Here is an 18,052-nt window from a genome sequence, read left to right on the forward strand (position 1 = left end):
TACAGTTTTGACAAATGCCACTTAAGAGCTGAGGAAGGCATGCCTTTGTTTTCTTTTACGAATCTCAACTTCTGTATGTCATCTCTGTCTAATGCTGCACTCCTGACTTTCCATGCCACTCGTCTCTGGAGCCGTGCATCTGATGCTGTTTTAGATTCACGGGTGTAGCAAAGTGCCAAGTGTCTCAAATGTGCCATCTTCCCTCTATCTAGATACATCTTCTTTAAGTAAATGCACATGCGCGCACACACACGCACGCACACACACACACACACACACACACACACACGCACACACGCACACGCACACACACAGCCAAAGTAATTAATTTTAAACATTTAAGTAGTTAATATATTTAAAACATAAAAGTTATTCTAAATGGTAAACACTAATTAAAGTTTGGAAATATAAATGGTATCTGTGATATTAGAAATTAATATCAATATAAATGATTTTTCTTAAAAAATCATAACACTCAATAGAAATTTGTGAAATTTAATTCCAACATAAAAATTACTGAAAGATGATTTTAACTCATTCCTTAAGAAACAATTATACATTATATTATTTTTTCATTATTACACAAATAATTGATACTAGACATTTAGGTTATAAAAGGCCAACTTATTTTTAAATGAAAATATAAGTCAGCAATTGAAGTCACAAATCTAAATTTTAATATTTTAAAATATTTTCATATAACTTGCTACATATTTGTTAGCATTCTAATTGGGACCAGCCAAGCTATTAATGAGTGTCTAATCTGAGCCAATAATAAACAAATGAGCATGAAAAACATCAAAAACTGGTGTATGTTTGTGTCACACACAGGTACTTATCAAATCACCACTAAACTGCATGCTTGATTTTTCCTTCCATTTAACACTGAATTCAAGGAACTGTAGTAATCAGGAACAAAGGTCAAAATGAAACACCCTGATCTTGCCAAAGTGTTTTCTTAACTATAAATTGAATATAAATATAGAGTGTATAAATTTCTCTTATTCTATACAAAATCTCAGCACATATTCTCCTAATAGGGTGAGAAATTTGATCTTTCATATTGAAAGCTTTTGCTCTTAAAAAATTTTTTTAAGTCGAGCTACTTACAGAAGTATGTTCTCAAAATGATAACTGTATTATACTCTACTTCAGTCATTGCCATACAGAAACTTCACCAACAACCTCTTACCACAACGAGTAAACTTGTTAAATGAACACTGAAAACTAAAACTGAGGCAAAGCAACTACCAAAGAAAATGTAGGCTATTTCAAAGTTAAATGCACTCCACAGGAAGCCAGACAATTACAGGGTGTAAATCACATTCACGGAGTCCACGTTCAACCCGAAACAGTCAAGTTTCCCTGTTTCTTTATACTAGTTAATAAAACTAGTAACCCTCTTTTGCCACCTATTTCACAGTAAGGCTGAAACTAATGCAGGGTATATTCCATCACTGATCTCTAGATACCTAGGTATCCACAAACACTGATGGAAACAACACTGTTCCCAGGCAGAACTACCTTCATTTTATACACACTCTTTACTCTAGACCAACAACTAATTGTATTTTGAAGAGATCTAAAACAATGTATTAGAAGCACATATTTAAAAACAAATACAATATCTGGATGGTGGTGGCACACACCTTTGATCCCAGCACTCAGGAGGCAGAGGAAGGTGGATCTATGAGTTTGAGGCCAGCCTGGTCTACAGACTACACGGAGAAACCTGGCCTCAAAAAAAACAAGAAAACAAAATGAAACAAAAGACTGCTTTTCACAGAGTGGGTGGAAGTGTGCTGCATGATGCTGTTTAGCAGACCAACTCTTTCCGCACAAGTACCTGCCAGCATCCCTTCTTCAGAGTCAAAGCCCTCAAGCCTAAACTGGGGGAAAGTTTACTAAGTCTTGTCAGCTAAAGACAGGTGAAGGAGCATCACGGGGACACTGGGCTAAATTTTAACACTGTTCATCAACAGCTCCATCTTCCTGAGTTTGCGTTTGTTCTTTGGCATTGGCTTGGGATATAATCCGTTTTTCAGAAGATATTCCTTGCTGAGGCGAATCTGAGCACCGTGCTGAAGCTGGAAAGAACACAACGCTTGAAGAGGGCGAAGCAAAGTCTGTTAAGAAAAAAAAGATACTAAAAATGTATTTGTGGCAACTTGTATTCTATCTATTATTTTTCTTTCAAATACAATTACGTGTTCTTTTTTTATATTGCTTTTGACTGTGAAAAGTAATCACTACTCTATACTTCATAATTATTTCTAAATTCACAGATTCTAATAAAAGGATTTATATTGATTTTTCATATAAGAAATAGAGTCTGACTTAAGTTTTATACACTAGTTTATTTAGATAGCATGAAATGTGTCATTATAATTTAATTAGTTAACAAGCTGATTAAAGGAAGCATTTAGATAGATAGGTACACCACATTAGTTGAATTTCAATCACTGATACAAACAATTCCATGATGACAATGACGTCTCCCTCACATCAGTCCATGGAAGACACAGAGGTGACAGAGCCACAAGTGGTACACTTGAAATACTGTAATTTTATACCCTGCCTTAAAGTAAATTTCTGCAGAGCCGAGCAAATAACACTAGTGTGGTAACTGGCTTTACATGTAAGTTAATAGAGATGGGTGCCACACAATAGGAACACATGCTGCATGCAAGGTTATTCAAGATCAAAAGCTAAACAAAATTAAATAGTATTTTAAACACATTTTTTGGGTCAGATTCTTTGTATGTGAGAATAGCAAAGGTTTTGGTTGAAAAGGCCATTAAAGAATAATTTTTAAAAAGGAAAAAACTGAGCCAGGCAGTGGTGGCACATGCCTTTAATCCCAGCCCTTGGGAGGTAGAAAGAGGAGGATGTCTGAGTTCAAAGCCAGCCTGATCTACACAGAGTGAGTGACAGGACAGCCAGCGCTGCACAGTGAAACCCTGCCTCAGGAAAAAATTGACAAAGGGTCTGTGTGAAAATTTATTCCCCCACATATACAAAATACAAGGTATAATTTATATATAAAAATATACAATGAAGTATTAAACACTATGGCAGGCCCTGATCATTGCTTCTCCCTACCCATTATTTTTATCCTTAGTAATAGAACCCAAGTTGTATTCATGAGAGCACTGTGCCCATCTACTAATAAAATAATGAGTAATGACAGGTAACTAAAAGTCACTTGGAATAGGCTTTTAGAGGCACTCAAAGCCAACAGGTTTAGGTAGCATAGGTTTTTTTTTTTTTGCCCCCCTTTTCCTATCAAGAATATGATTATTAGAGTGGGACAACTATGATGATCAGTCGGCAATAAATGTGACAATTAAAGCCAAACACAGAAGACAGTGGACAGAAAAAAATGTGGGCTTTTTGTGTTTATGTGTATGGGTATTTTGCCTACATGTATGTCTGTGCACCAGAAGATGTCATCAGATCCCCTGGGATTGAAGGTCCAGACAGTTATAAGCTGTCATGTGGGTGCTGAGAATTAAAGCTGGGTCTTCTAACAGAACATCCAGTGCTCTTAACTGCTGAGCCATCTCTCCAGCACCATAATTTGGGTTCTTGATGTCCTTTCCAAACTGCATGAATAACTCAGGACTGCCCACTTTTGCATGTTGTACTTACAGAAGTTTTTTTAAAAATTGATTTAACCACTGCCTTTGTTTTTAAATGCTGTCACACACAATTCCTTATTGATATAGACCAATAAGGAAAAACAGACAAGTATTTTGGAAACCTCAACACAACATTATTGTTGAAAGTCCATTAGGTATGTTTTCACTATTATAGAAATCCCATCACGTATCTTTTCATTGTTTATGTTAATAAGAAAGACAGGAAAGGAACTAGAAAAATGTATTAATTTTACTTAATAGTCAACTCAATGGACAGACTGGACAATAAAACATGATAGGTCTCTAGGAAACACGGATATGACTATATACAGATAGAAGCAACTTAAAAGTCTCTTCATGTTCTAACATTTACTTTCACAGATAGAATAATGCTAATATTATGGTCAAACACCTCCAACTTTGACATCCCAAAGATAAGGTTCTATCAAATTTACTTAAGTAATAGATCTAAACCAGATCCTCATTTAATCTCTGTTGTGGTCACTAATAATAAAGTAACTTTTGTCTTGGTAAACGATCAGTTTACATTTTTTTATTTTATTTTTATTTATTTATTTATTTTGGTTTTTCGAGACAGGGTTTCTCTGTGTAGCTTTGCGTCTTTCCTGGATCTCACTCTGTAGACCAGGCTGGCCTCGAACTCACAATGATTCGCGTGGCTCTGCCTCCCAAGTGCTAGGATTAAAGGCGTGTGTTCCACCACCGCCCAGCCAGTTTACATTTTTTATTCCTTTTGAAGTTAGTCATGGACACTGTCCTACTTAGTTTTAATTGTCAATTTGACACAGCCTAGAGTCATCTGAGAAGGAGTATCAATTGGGGAATTCCCCAGATCACATTACCCTGACGGCAGGTCTGTGGTAGACCGCATTGATTGTTAATTGATAGAGGAGGGCCCAGCCCAATGTAGGTGACACCATTCTTTAGGCAGGTGGTACTAAGATGTATAAGAAAACTCATTAAGCTTGAACCTGTATGTGAGCCAGCAAAGAAGCATTCTTCCATAGTTTCTGCTCCAAATTCCTACTTGAATTTCTGTCTCCACTTCCCTTAGTTATGGACTGCGATCTTTAAATTAAAATAAACTCCTTCCTTGCTTTTGGTCAGAGTGATTTATCACAGCAACATAGATCAAGTAGACTTAGTTAATGAAATCTGAGGAGCTCGAGTACTGTGTGTTGTCTTTGGGTAGAAGTATTATAAGTAATGCAGAATTTACCATTTTTCTTGCCTCATCTTTATGAAAGTGAAATATTTTTGGATAGATTTCCATAATCCTGGGTCCCTAAGCACCTGCATGAGCCTCTAGAAGCCCTCCTGGCACTCCCACTGAACAAGCAGCATGCAGAGAGGCATTAAAGCATTGCCATTCTATGCCATTTTAATGCAGCCTTCTTGATGATGCTATCATATATTAGTTATGTGCTTCAAAGTAAGTAAATAAAGTCTACCTAAAAAAGTTATTATCATAACAAACAGTGAGGTGATATATTAGACCCCATCAATTACAGTGTTGAAACCACTACCTGATGTTCAATAAATGATAATGCTTCTAATATAAAGAAAAATATCAGATTTGAGTCAGAGTACATAAGAAAATCCTATTTATAAAACTAGTTTTATCTAAATGTTTACTTGAGGAAAATGAGTGTTATGTGGATCCTTTTGTCTTCATGTGTGTGGTCATAGCTTGCTGGACAGAGCTAAAATTCTTAAATTTACATGCAGCTAAAAGCTTTTTACACTTTGAAATTCTGTAAGGTAAAACTTCCCACATAAAGGAAGACCTTGAAGCAAAAATAAACCTGAAGGTGAAGGCTCCCTGGTAAATACTGCAGTAGATTAATAAAATTCATCAAGCTGTAGTTTAAATCTTTCCTTGATCTACCAAAATTGGAGAGGCATAGAAAGTCAAAGGTGCTTGTGTCGACAATGGCAGCAATTAATACACCCCACTTCATTTTACAATAGGAGGCAATGGGGACGGAACACATTAGGCAAGTCCTCTCTCACTGAGCTACATCCCCAGCCTAGGTAACCATTTTATACAAGTTTAAAAGGAAAAGCAAGTACAAAGAGAGATTATGCAACTGCCCCTGGCAAGCCATGCTGACAACAGTGATGAAGTTGCGATTCAAACTGACTTCAAAGCCTGTACTTCTGTTCCAGGAGCCATACGCTCATAGCCTCTCACATCCTGCTACTTCCTGTGCTTCAAAGTTGCTCCAGCATACAGGATGGGGAAGAACCAAAAGACTGAAAAGCAATGTTACATTAAATTTGTTTATTCTGAGGAGCCTGATATCTATAAGTCATACAATATTTCACTGTTTTCCAAGATCTCAAGGTTTTCTAGGAGAAATACACTATAGCTTTCCTCCCAAGGAAGAACTAATATACCCATTGTCACAGAAGACAGTAACTGTGTTCCACAAAGTGTGCTATTTAATTTTTTTAACTAATTTTTAACAGATTGGCCTTAGGGTTCACTTCCAATAAAACAGCTTATACTATTAACTGGAAGCAAATTTGTTTTCTATAATAAGTAACGAGATGTTTCTTTACACGGGTCTCCTGTTCATGCTCCTACCAAGCATGTTAGAATCACCGAAGTCATGGATATGATTGTCAGACACTGTTTCTCTACTGGCCACTGTGATTTGATTATTCCTGAAGGCCGAAGTAAGCAGAATAAGAGTTCTAGGCCCTTACTGTTACTATGAAAGTTTATGTTCGATCCATCCATAAGGAATAACAAAAGTTCAGGACATGTGGGCTCCCATCACAACTCTATACTTTAGCGATTGCTTATTCTCAGATACTATACTTAGGACATAGTTATTCAAGTCTTGTGTGGTCATGATAAAGATTCCTCTTTAAGATATCATATCACTAACCATCACATATAATCTAGTAGGAATCAATGTCATCTTTGAATGCTTCTGGTTTCATCAAGAAGGAAAAGTGGTGAACAGATGGAAATAAAGTTACACAAATAGGAAAAAGTAACGGGTAGAGGAAGAAGAGAAGTGTCTATGGTGCCCTGGTCATTCAAGGCACAGAACCAGGATTGCTGGGAAGTGTTCTTCTCAGAGACAACATGGGGAGTGGAACTGTTTAGCTGGAACAGTCCATTTCCAAAGGAAGTCTCATCATGAAACACAACTTCCATCCAAAGAAAAAAGCCTCCAACTCTCACTCCCACAGCTCAGGGCCCTGGGAAGAGCAAAGCACTCAATCCTGGCTCCCCTCACTCTGACTCTTTTGCAAACTCTGGAGATATTTTTGTTTATTTTCTTCAGGATTAACGTCTTTATAACTTCCAGTTACTCTGGCTAGGTTTTAATCACGGCAGGAATTTCCTTCCTGGCTAAGGTATCGTCTCATCACAGTACTGATACTTACTATACAATGAAGGAAGATGAGGCAGGAGAGAGAGCTGTCTATGTGTAGGCATGTGTGGGAGTGCCTGTGTGGTGCCATGTGGGGGAGGAGTTACCAACTCTTTTTTAATTGTCATCCTCTGACATTGTTTTCCGAGGAAGAAGTAAGAGTTCACTTCTTTTTCATAACACATCTTAAAATTATTTTTACTATACTTTTCTTTTGCTATAAATATGAAGTTTCTAACATGTCCCCAAAAGTTGAGATATTACTAAGCTCAATGAAATGTTATTCTCTGCTGATAATTGTTAGTTATATATGTAATCACAAGAAATTTTATGAGAATTAAATATAATGTTGATTGTAGGTTAAATCCTTTTCATATTCTGTGGGCATTTCTATCCATATAAGTATCTATTTTACACTCTAAGCAAGTTTAATAAAGTAAACAGAATGTTAGCATATCTCCTCAAATAAAGGCACCAATGCAAACAAGTAATGTTGCTGGAGAATGTTCTTTTAATTAAAAAGAAAAAAGCTGATCACCAGAGAATACAAACTACTTAAAAAAGAAGTAGAGAACACTAAAGGAAAAATCGAGCCAAAAAAAAAAAAAAAAACTCTATTGAGCACTGTGCTACTCACACGCAATTTAGCAAATTAAAAATGCTGTTTGCACAGCTTAGTGGGAATATTTAAATAATGCAATCTGGAATGATAAACCAACACAGTAAAATACCAGAGAGGAAGAAGATTATGAAAGTCCATAAATATCTACTGCAGATATACTCCACTTGTCACGTGACTTACAAAATTTACAAGTGATGCATGTCTAAATTTTCTCAATAACATCCAACCCTACTTTTAAGAAATGATGACTTCCACATACCTCTTGTATACAGTTATTTTTCTCCAAGATGGAAAGAGCAACAGCAGCACATTCTAGGGTAGAAAGGCACCTGCTAGTGGGTTGCATCCGAATTACATACTGACTACAAATGCTAGTTTTTAACTGCACCTGAAACCAAAAGCAAAGTAATCAAATGTAATTTTCCTCTTGAATTTAAAACTATGAAACATATATTTTAAATCCCACTCACCTTCCATCTAAAATGACAACTTTAGAAATATTAAGTATATCAATATCTTTGCACATAATTAGTTGTTACTGTTGGGTAGCAGAAGCAAGAGTCTAGCTATGAAAAGATATCTGACAAAGAAAAGATACCCAGAATACATTCAGATTTCTATATACCCCAAATGATACCAGTAACACCCTCCAGTGAGGACAAGAGTGAAGACACACTTCACAAAAGAAGACATATGGATAGCAAACAGGTACTTGGCATAGAGCTCAAATGACCCAATGAGTAGCTAAAAATTAAAAATAAAATAAAATTAACATGAAGCTGGGGATACAGCTCAGTGGTAGGGCCCTTGCTGGGCATACAGGAAGCCCTCAACTCAGGCCTGAGTATTGCCTTCCCTTTACCTTCCCCCCAAAAAACTAACACCATTATCCAAATATAGAGGCCCACAGACAGACAGTATACAGAGAGTGAGACCTCGGAACACTCAGCCCTCAATGAGATGTCTACATTGAATCCATCCCCTGAGGGCTCAGGGAACCCTGTGGAAGTGGAGGCAGAAAGAGTATACGAGCCAGCAGGGATGGAGGACTCCAAACAAAGCCCTCTAAATCACAGGATCCACGCACATATGAACTGTATTACAGACTGAGGCAGCTGCACAGGGCCTGCATGGGTCTGCACGTTAGGATCCTGGGACAGAAAGAAGTAGACATATGCCCCCCAATGATAACCCAGAGGCTATCTCTAAGTGATAACTATTCGCAAATGAAAATTTAATTTTCTCCAAGGGAGTCTCACTGGAGGAAAGAAACTACTCTCAAATGTAGGCTCCATGCCCAGTAGTAGATGGCCAACAGAAAAGGAACTCCATGGCATCTCTGGAAGTTACTTGTCCCATAATATTGTGTTATGGTTTTTTGCTTTGTTTTTTTAGAATATTATTTTTTGTTTTATTTATATTTTTCTGTCTTTTTACGCTAGAGGTCCCTTCTGTATATATTATGGTTTCCATTTAAGTGTTTTGATGGGATTCTTGAGTGTGTGATTGAGTGGGTCTCTGTGTCTATGTGTTTTCTTGTGCCTTTTCTTGGGCTCTTCTTCTGTTTGTTTTGTCATATTTCAATGTATCTGTTTTTGTTTTATCTTATTATATTTTATTATCCCTTAGAAGCCTGTTTGTTACTAATAGAAGAGAAAGGGGAAAGATCTGAATGATAGAGAAAATGGGAGGAAATGGGAGGAGTGGAGGGAGGGTAAACTGTAGTCAGTATATATTATGTACAAAAAAAATCTATTTTCAATAAAAGGAAAAAATAAGAGTTTCAATGTAAAATAAAGGACTTACTTTATACTTAAAATGTGGTACATATATACAATGGAATTTTATGCAGCTCTAAAAAATTGGAATCATGACATTTGCAGGAAAAACAGATGCAAATGAAAATCATTATGTTAAGCAAAAAAAGGGGCTTAGAAAAAACAAATACATCATGTTTTCTCCCATATGCAGAATAAAGATTTAAATGTGTGTGTGTGTGTGTGTGTGTGTGTGTGTGTGTGTGGTGTGTGTGTGTGTGTGGTGTGTGTGGTGTGTGTGGTGTGTGTGGTGTGGGGGGGGGGTTACTGGAAAAACAGTAAAAAATACATAAAAATAAACATGTTACTTCTTTGACTAAATTAAAATCTCAAACTAGCAAAACTTGGTGTGGAGAAAATATGTTAAATATGAATCTGTGTAGGCATTTAAACAGAGAATTCTGTTCCTCGATACTTTTTAACTATATAGCAACATTTAGAAAATCATAAGAAAATGCAGGGGATTGAGTTTTTCATTTATATGATTCAGAGGATGTCACAGCATTTACATTAACTATATGAAAAATATATTTGACGACTTCCATATATAAGTTTTAACCTCTCAGTTTGGGCGAGGGGAGGGGAAATTTCCTGCATTGTGAACTTGCATGTAAATGTTCTATGTTTACATGTTCAAAATGAGTTTAATTCATTTGTGAGTGGTTATCATTTGGAGATAGCTTCTGGGTTAGTGATAGGGGCTTAAGACTGCTTCTCTTGGTGCTGGAACCCTATCTGATGCAGACCCCTGCACGTCCTGCGTATTCTACCTCAGGCTCTGTGAGTTCATATGCTCATCTGTCCTGTTATATTTAGGAGTTTCCTTGGTGTCATCCCCTCTGGCTCTTATACTCTCTCCTCCTCCTTTTTCATGGGGTTCCTGAGCCCTGAGGGGAGGGGTCTGATAAAGACATCTGTTTAAGACTCAGTATACCACGGTGTCTCACTCTCTGCACATTGTCTGCCTCTGGATCTCTGTAACTGTTCCCATCTACTGCAGGAAGAAGCTTCTCTGGTGAGGACTGAACAAGACACTGATCTATGAGAACAGCAGGATGTCATTAGGAGTCAGTTCACTGCAATATTCCTTTAGCAGGACAGTGGTATTTGGTTTTCCTTTCAGTCCCTGACCTATCCAGTCTGAAGTTCTTGCCCCCTGAGCACTGTTGGGGATGGGTTCCATCTCATGGAGTAGCCCTTAAATCCAATGAGATACTGGTTATGTCCATAAGCTTTATGTTACCATTGTACCAATGTATCTTGCAGGCAGGTCATTCTTGTAGGTGACAGTTTTGTAGCTAGGTTGGTGTTTACCTTTCTCCATTGGTAGTATGCTAAGTACCTCTCAGTACGAGGAACACTATTCTGTAGGTGTGAAGGCTCTAGACAGGAACCAACTTAACTTCTCCATGTCCAATGAGTTGTGTTAAGCTTTGTCTTCAGCAATAGGAGGACCCTATCATCAGTTTTTGGAGAGCTACCAATTGCCTTGGCAATAGCCTATGTTGTTTGGGGTCCCTTTGGCCAACAACTCAATTAGATATAACCCATTCCCGGTACTGGGAGCTTCATTTGGTTTGCACTCTATCTCCCCTGCTATTCAGCCATTTGATTAAATCACCTTCATACATGCATATAATTCAGGAAGCGTCTACTATATTAGGTTTTCATACAACCTCTCTGATGGCCCTTAGTTTTAGCTGTCCCTCCCTATATTCCCTCCTTCACCCCCCTCTTAACTCTGCCTTCCTGTTTGATTATCTGATTCCAGGCCCCCACTACATCTACCCATAACTAAGTATTCTATTTTCTCTTTGTAGGGAGATCTAGCCCTCCCCACTAGTCCCTTACTCTATACCTAACCTCTGTGGTTCTATGGATTATACCATGCTTTCTGAAGACTTAACAGCTAACATCCACATATAAGTGAATACATACCATATTTGTGTTTCTGAGTCTGAGTTACCTCACTTAGGATGAGTTTTTCTAGCTCCATCCATTTGTCTGCGAATTTCATGATTTCATTTTTAACAGCTGAATAATATTCCATTATGTAAATACACATTTTCTCTACCCATTCATCCACTGATGGACATCTAGGCTGTTTCCAATTTCTAGCTATTATGAATAGGGCATAAATGAATATGGCTGAGCAAGTTAGGAATATCTTTTGGGTGTATGCTCAAAAGTGGTATAGCTAGATCTTGAGGTAGATCAATTCCTAGCTTCTTGAGGAACCATCACAGTGATATCCATAGTGGCTGTACACATTTGTACTCCCACCAGCAATGAATGAGTGTTCCCCTTACTCTGCATTCTCACCAGCATGTGCTGTCACTTTTTTACTACTTTTGGTCACTATGATCGGTGTAAGACAAAAATGTTAAAGTAGTTTTGATTTACATTTCCCTAATGACTAAGGATGTGGAACACTTCAAGTGTTTCAGAGCCATTTGTGTTTGTCTTTTGAGACTTCTCTGTTTAGAGCTGTACCCCATTTTTAATTGGGTTGTTTTCTTGATGTCCAGGTTTTGAGTTGTTTATATATTTTGGGTATTAGCCCTCTGTCAGATGTGTAGTTGGTAAAAATCTTTTCCCATTATGTAGCCTGCTGCTTTGTCTGAATCGCCAATGGTATCCTTGGCTGTACAGAAGCTTCTCAGTTTCATGATGTCCCATTTATTAGTTGTTGTTCTTAGTGTTTGTGCCATCAGTGTTCTGTTCAGAAAGTCTGTTTCTTATATTATTAAAGAACTAAAAGCTACATTTAAATCTTTTCTACCAATACAAGCACTTTTATTTTGTTTTCTGAACAATCCATCTAAAAGTTCAGGTCAACTGCTTATGTAATATAATAACATAAAGCACAGGAAAAGAGTATACTATAATGAACTTAGAGTTCTGTTGAATGTAAACATGTATGTAAAATAGCAAGTGATCAAGTATTCGCTAGTACTAATATATATGACTCTAATCCAAGAGGAACTGGAAATCTAGAAAGATCAGAAGATACAAGGACATAATAGCAGCTACTTGAGGAAGAATTCTAACAAGTAGGAAACAGATCAAGTCTTAAGTGTATTTTTAAACATGTATTTTATTAACAAATTTATACATAAGATGACTGAAAAATTATTAGGGATCATTGGGTACTTGATTTTGTTTTCTGCTCTCGAGGCTAAAAAACAATTTAAACTAGTATCTGCAAGCTTAAACACACCTCAAATCCAAAATCCAAAAGTAGTATTCAAAACTTACTAGAAAATATGTTTTTAATCTAGCCCTTTTATCCAAACTGAGTAAGATTATCAAAATAGATAATGGTGTAACTAAACAAATTCCTTTTAAAATCAAACTGCAAGCCAGGTGGTGGTGGTGCACGCCTTTAATCTCAGCACTCAGGAGGCAGAGACAGGTGGATCTCTGTGAGTTTGAAGCCAGCCTGGGCTACAGATTGAGTTCCAGGATAGGCCCCAAAAGCTACACAAAGAAACCCTATCTTTTTTTTTTTTTTTTTTTTTTTTTTTTTTTTTTTTTTCAGAGCTGAGGACCAAACCCAGGGCCTTGCGCTTGCTAGGCAAGCGCTCTACCACTGAGCTAAATCCCCAATCCCTAGAAACCCTATCTTGAAAAAATAAATAATAAATAAATAAATAAATCAAACTACAATTTAAAAAGACCACAGAAAATACTGGTGGCAAAGCAGAAGCATATACTCTTCTAAAAAAACAAAGACAAAGATTGTTTTGCATACCTAATTCTCAGTTTCTAGCAGATGCATTATAGAAAAACTGAACAGTGCTATGTCCCTAGTGGTTATAAGGCTCACTTATAAAAATGTCCCCATTGCTGGGCAGTGGTGGCACATGTCTTTAATCCAGCACCTGGGAGGTAGAGGCAAGCAGATCTCTGAGTTCAAGGCCAGCTTGATCTACAGAGTGAGTTCCAGGACAGCCAAGGACATATAGTAAAACTGTCAAAGAAAAAAAAAGAAACAATAAAATAAAAAATTTATCTCTATGAGTTTGAGGCCAGCCTGGGCTACAGAGTGAGATCCAGGAAAGGTGCAAAGCTACACAGAGAAACCCTGTCTCGAAAAAAAAAAAAAAAAAAAAAGTTAAAATGCCCCTGTTAATTGCAAGGTTCCAAAAATGTTGTTTCCCTAGGTAATTGAATAACTACAGAGTAGCCCTCTTCTTAGGTATCAACTAGGTCCCTTTTTACTCTTGTAAATTTATATATATATATATATATATACATATATATATATATACAATACACACACACACATATATGTGTTTTGAAAAAGTCATTCAGTGACAACTGACTACTACATTGCTAATGAAAATTTAACAGTTTTATTTCTTGAAATAATAATATATCACTTTCCCCCTTCCCTTTCCTCCCTCCAAACCCTCCCAGGTGTGTTGTACCTTTCTTGCTCTCTTTCAAACTCATGGCCTCTTATTTGTTTTGTTGTGGGTGGTGGTGGTGGTGGTGTGGTGGTGGTGGTGGTGGTGGTGTGGTGTGTGTGTGTGTGTGTTCCTAAACATCATGTCATATAATGTGTGTGTGTGTGTGTGTGTGTGTGTGTGTATGTTTTCAGGGCTGACCATTTGGTATTGAATAACCAATTGGTGTGCTCTCTGGGAAAGACTTTCTCTCCCAGTCTCCTACTCTCAGCATTCCTGAGTTGCCTATAGTTCTTTGTGTAGGTCTGAGGCCTCATGATACTGCCTCCCACACACGCATCCAGTCCACTTCGGAATGTCTACTGGTGTTCTTTTCCTATTCCGCTGGCTCCTACCAGCTTTCCACTCCCCTTTCTGCAATGATCCCTGAATCTCAGGTGTAGGAGTTATATTACATACAAATCAGTTGAGACTGGGCTCCACAATAGCATTTTAATAAGCTGTGGCTTTACATAATGGTCTCCATCTGTTGCAAAGAGAAGTTTCCTTAATGAGGGGTAAGGACTACAATCATCTGTCAATTTCAGGACAAATATTTAGAATGTAAGTAGGGATTGTGTTGGTTTAGTAAGGTGATGATTCTCCTCCAAGATTCACGACTTTCCTACAGTGCTAATGAAAAGTTAAATATATCCTCTTCAGTCCTCAAACTATTCATCTCAAAAGCTTAACACACACTCATTCTTGACCATTTAGAACTTCTGAAATACATTTGGATCTGAATCTGAACTTAAGAATAAACATTCCTTCCCTGCCTTCAATCTAGGCTAGAAACATTGATCACTTTAAAAATGATGCTCTAACACTGATGAGACATAAAATGGTCTAATTTTATCTCATAGATTCAGACTAAACCTTTAGAAAATGGTAAATTTTTAATTCTTCCCATAAATTATAGACTATAACCTATCTGCTTTTGGTTCAATAAATCTGAAAAGCAAGAACTGCTTTTAAGTTGATTTGGGACATACATACTTAGCAAGAACCTTTAGTAGCCTCAGAGCATACTAAAAAGTAGCTACGAATCAGTGAAAAGTACATGAAATGTGGCTTATTCAAGGCTGCATATGTGAATGTGCATGCGTGTGTGTGTGTGTGTGTGTGTGTGTGTGTGTGTGTGTGTGTTGTGTGTGTGTGTGTGTGTGTGTGTTCTGAGAAAGAGAAAAATGTATGGGCTACAAAAGCAAAATGTTTTAAAGTGTTGTGTTTTACAGTAAATATTATGAAAGTTAGGAAATGCAAAGGCTGCTTGCATGTTTATTATAACCAACCAACAATGAAATTCATTAGTGATTTCTAAAAGCAATGAAATACATTTTAATGTCATCTTTCTTCTTAATCAGTTTATATAAATTTCTTCCATTTGTATTCAGTGTATTTCTCAAACTATACAAAAAAATTTCCAATTCTTTAAAAAATTACTAGTAATATGGCAAGGTATTCTTAGAAAGTCAAGTATTCTTAGCCATCTGTTCATACTATGCACTCTCATCTTTTCATAAACAACTTTATCCACCATGCCCCATAATTGAGGTACATAATCATACCAGCTGCCTAACTATGCCAACCACGCCTGTCATGCAAATAGCTCCTTTTCTGAATTAATTGTGTCCACTGGACCAGTTGAATACAGCACTTCTCCAGGATGACTCTGCCAACTGTGACAGCTGTTGCATGGAAGTCTACAGTGCATACACTGCTGCGCACAGCTTATTTTCACTGTGGATATGCAAAACATTTCTGAATAACGTACTCCTCCAAAAATGTAGACAGTTAGAGGTTTATGTATCACCAGAAAATAATATGGCTCTCTAAAAGTTACAGTTGATTAAAAACAAATACCAAGTCATCTCACATTACTAGACCCTTTCAGGTATGACTGCAATTCACAAGATACATGGGATCAAGGCACTAATATTTAATAAATAAACAAAATAAGACTGACAATATGGCTTACTATGGCACTTGCTGCCAAGCCTAATAACCTGAGTTTGATCCACAGGACCCCAGAATGCAATAGACAGAAAAGCCCAACTCTCAGAAGTTGCCCTCTTACTTCTACAGACACACAGTGACACATCATGTGTACACACACACACACACACACACACACACACACACACACAAATATTATCCACAAATTTTATATAAACAAGAACACAAAACAATCTAGCTCAGTACTAATAAAAATACATTATCATAATATAAAACTTAATAATGGGGCAAATTGGCCTTCATTAAAATTAAAAACTTGTTCTTCAAAATCAATATTAATAAATGCAAAGCAAGGCTGAGATTGAAATAAGTATTTGTGATACATAAATCTAACAAGGGCTTTGTAGATATATTTAAGTCTTGCATCTCAATAATAAAAATTCTCCCCCAAGGAGGAAAGGCTAGACACTTGAAGAAAAACAGAAAAGGATGCTTGGCATCTGTGATCATAATGGGGGCACAAATGTAAGTCAAACCACAATGAGGGACAAGCTACTGCAGTTAGAATGACTAAAACCAAGAAAAAAGCTAAATAAGAAACACAGCCCACTTTCAGGTATTTATTTATCCAAGAAAAAACAGAAGCATGTGACCCAAAACCCTTGTAAAAGAAAATGTCCAAACCACACTCATTCATCCTTTCTGCTCTCTGAGAAACATACTATCATGCTATCAAACATTCCTTTTCTTACCTTGATCTCTTTTAACTAAATCCTTCATACTAACTAAAAAACAAGCTTAAGCCTCTCTTTATTTGGGGAAAATAAGTAACACCCTCCCACCAGTCTCCCAATTCTACCAGCTTCTACTTCCTCCCTTTCCTCTCCAAACTGTCCATATCGGTGTTCTATGTTAGCTCACGTCCAACTGCCTCTTAAGCCAGATTGTGTGGGCTCCATCTCTGTATTCCATGAAAACTGCTCTTACTAAAGCAACACTGCAGCAACTATCATGTCATTAAAACTGACGACACTTCCATGCTCATTTTAACTGATCTAACAACAGCGTTCGACTGTAATGAAACTGTAATAAAATATATATATTTGCTCTGCTGTCAAGCCCCTGGTTTCCTTCTATCCGTCAGGCTACACATTCACAGTGTCCTTCACAGTGTATGCTCTCCCTTGCATTAAGTACTTCAGTTTCTCAAAACCCAATCTTAAATTCTCTCTCTCTCTCTCTCTCTCTCTCTCTCTCTCTCTCTCTCTCTCTCTCTCTCTCTCTCTCCCTCTCTCTCTCTCTCTCTCTCCCTCTCTCCCTCTCTCCCTCTCTCTCCCTCTCTCTCCCTCCCTCCCTCCCCTCCTTTTTCAGAGCTGAAGACCAAACCTAGGGTCTTGTGCTTGCTAGGCAAGTGCTTACCATTGAGATAAATCTCCAACCACTTCTTTCTTTATTTCAATCTATGTTCTAATTCTGGATAATAATATGCATACCCTTACTTAACTTGCCATCTAGCTGGAAATGACTGGCAGGTCTTAGCTGCTCCTACAAATGAAAGATTGAGAATGTATTGCTTTAAAGAGATTCTGAATTATCAGTGTCGTTTAAATAAGAATAGTGCAAAAAATGAATGAAAACATTATGTGCAAACAATTGTGTATCTAATTAATAGCTTAGGATTATCATAATGAAGTGGCATACATAAATGAAAGAGCATTAAGAATCCCAATGTAAATACACACTAATGCGGAAAGGAAGGGGGAAGAATGAATGAGTGTGATTGTACAGTTGCACCCAAAGCAGGTGACCTAAACTTCTTATTCCAAGGTCTTCAGTGACACCTAAAGAGTGGTCATCCAAAAATCACTCTAGCTAGTGACGAGGACAGGTAAGAAGAGTTAGAGGGAGTCAGTCCATAGGGCTACTTCTTGAACAAGTGGGTGGAGTACTGTGACCGAAGACACTAGTGACTTAAGGCAGAGTCTAGGTCCCAGTGACATAAGCAGACTGTGAACTCAGAGTTCAGGGCTAAAATTAATTCACCCAGAGACAGTATTACAAATGAAGGAAGACGGATTCAACCAAGAGTGTTCTGGTTCACCCAGGTCTCCAAATACAAAACTAAGACCATCCAACTCCAATGCAAGTCCAG

The 18,052-nt window shown here is 37.3% G+C and overlaps 1 protein-coding gene across 1 annotated transcript in view; it reads right to left on the bottom strand.

The window, feature by feature from the left end:
* Positions 1-495: 495 nt before the first annotated feature.
* The window catches only part of Dtwd2 (DTW domain containing 2), a 57,329-nt gene continuing 39,772 nt past the window's right edge, over positions 496-18,052 (bottom strand). The window contains exons 5-6 of the mRNA XM_028871804.2: positions 7,936-8,064; positions 496-2,126 (exon numbers count right to left, since the gene is read on the bottom strand). Coding sequence (XP_028727637.1) covers positions 1,956-2,126; positions 7,936-8,064 — 300 coding nt within the window. The 3' untranslated portion in view covers positions 496-1,955. The remainder of the gene's footprint in view (positions 2,127-7,935; positions 8,065-18,052) is intronic.

Source organism: Peromyscus leucopus, chromosome 19, assembly GCF_004664715.2.
Source record: "Peromyscus leucopus breed LL Stock chromosome 19, UCI_PerLeu_2.1, whole genome shotgun sequence".
In the NCBI taxonomy this organism is placed as follows: domain Eukaryota; kingdom Metazoa; phylum Chordata; class Mammalia; order Rodentia; family Cricetidae; genus Peromyscus; species Peromyscus leucopus.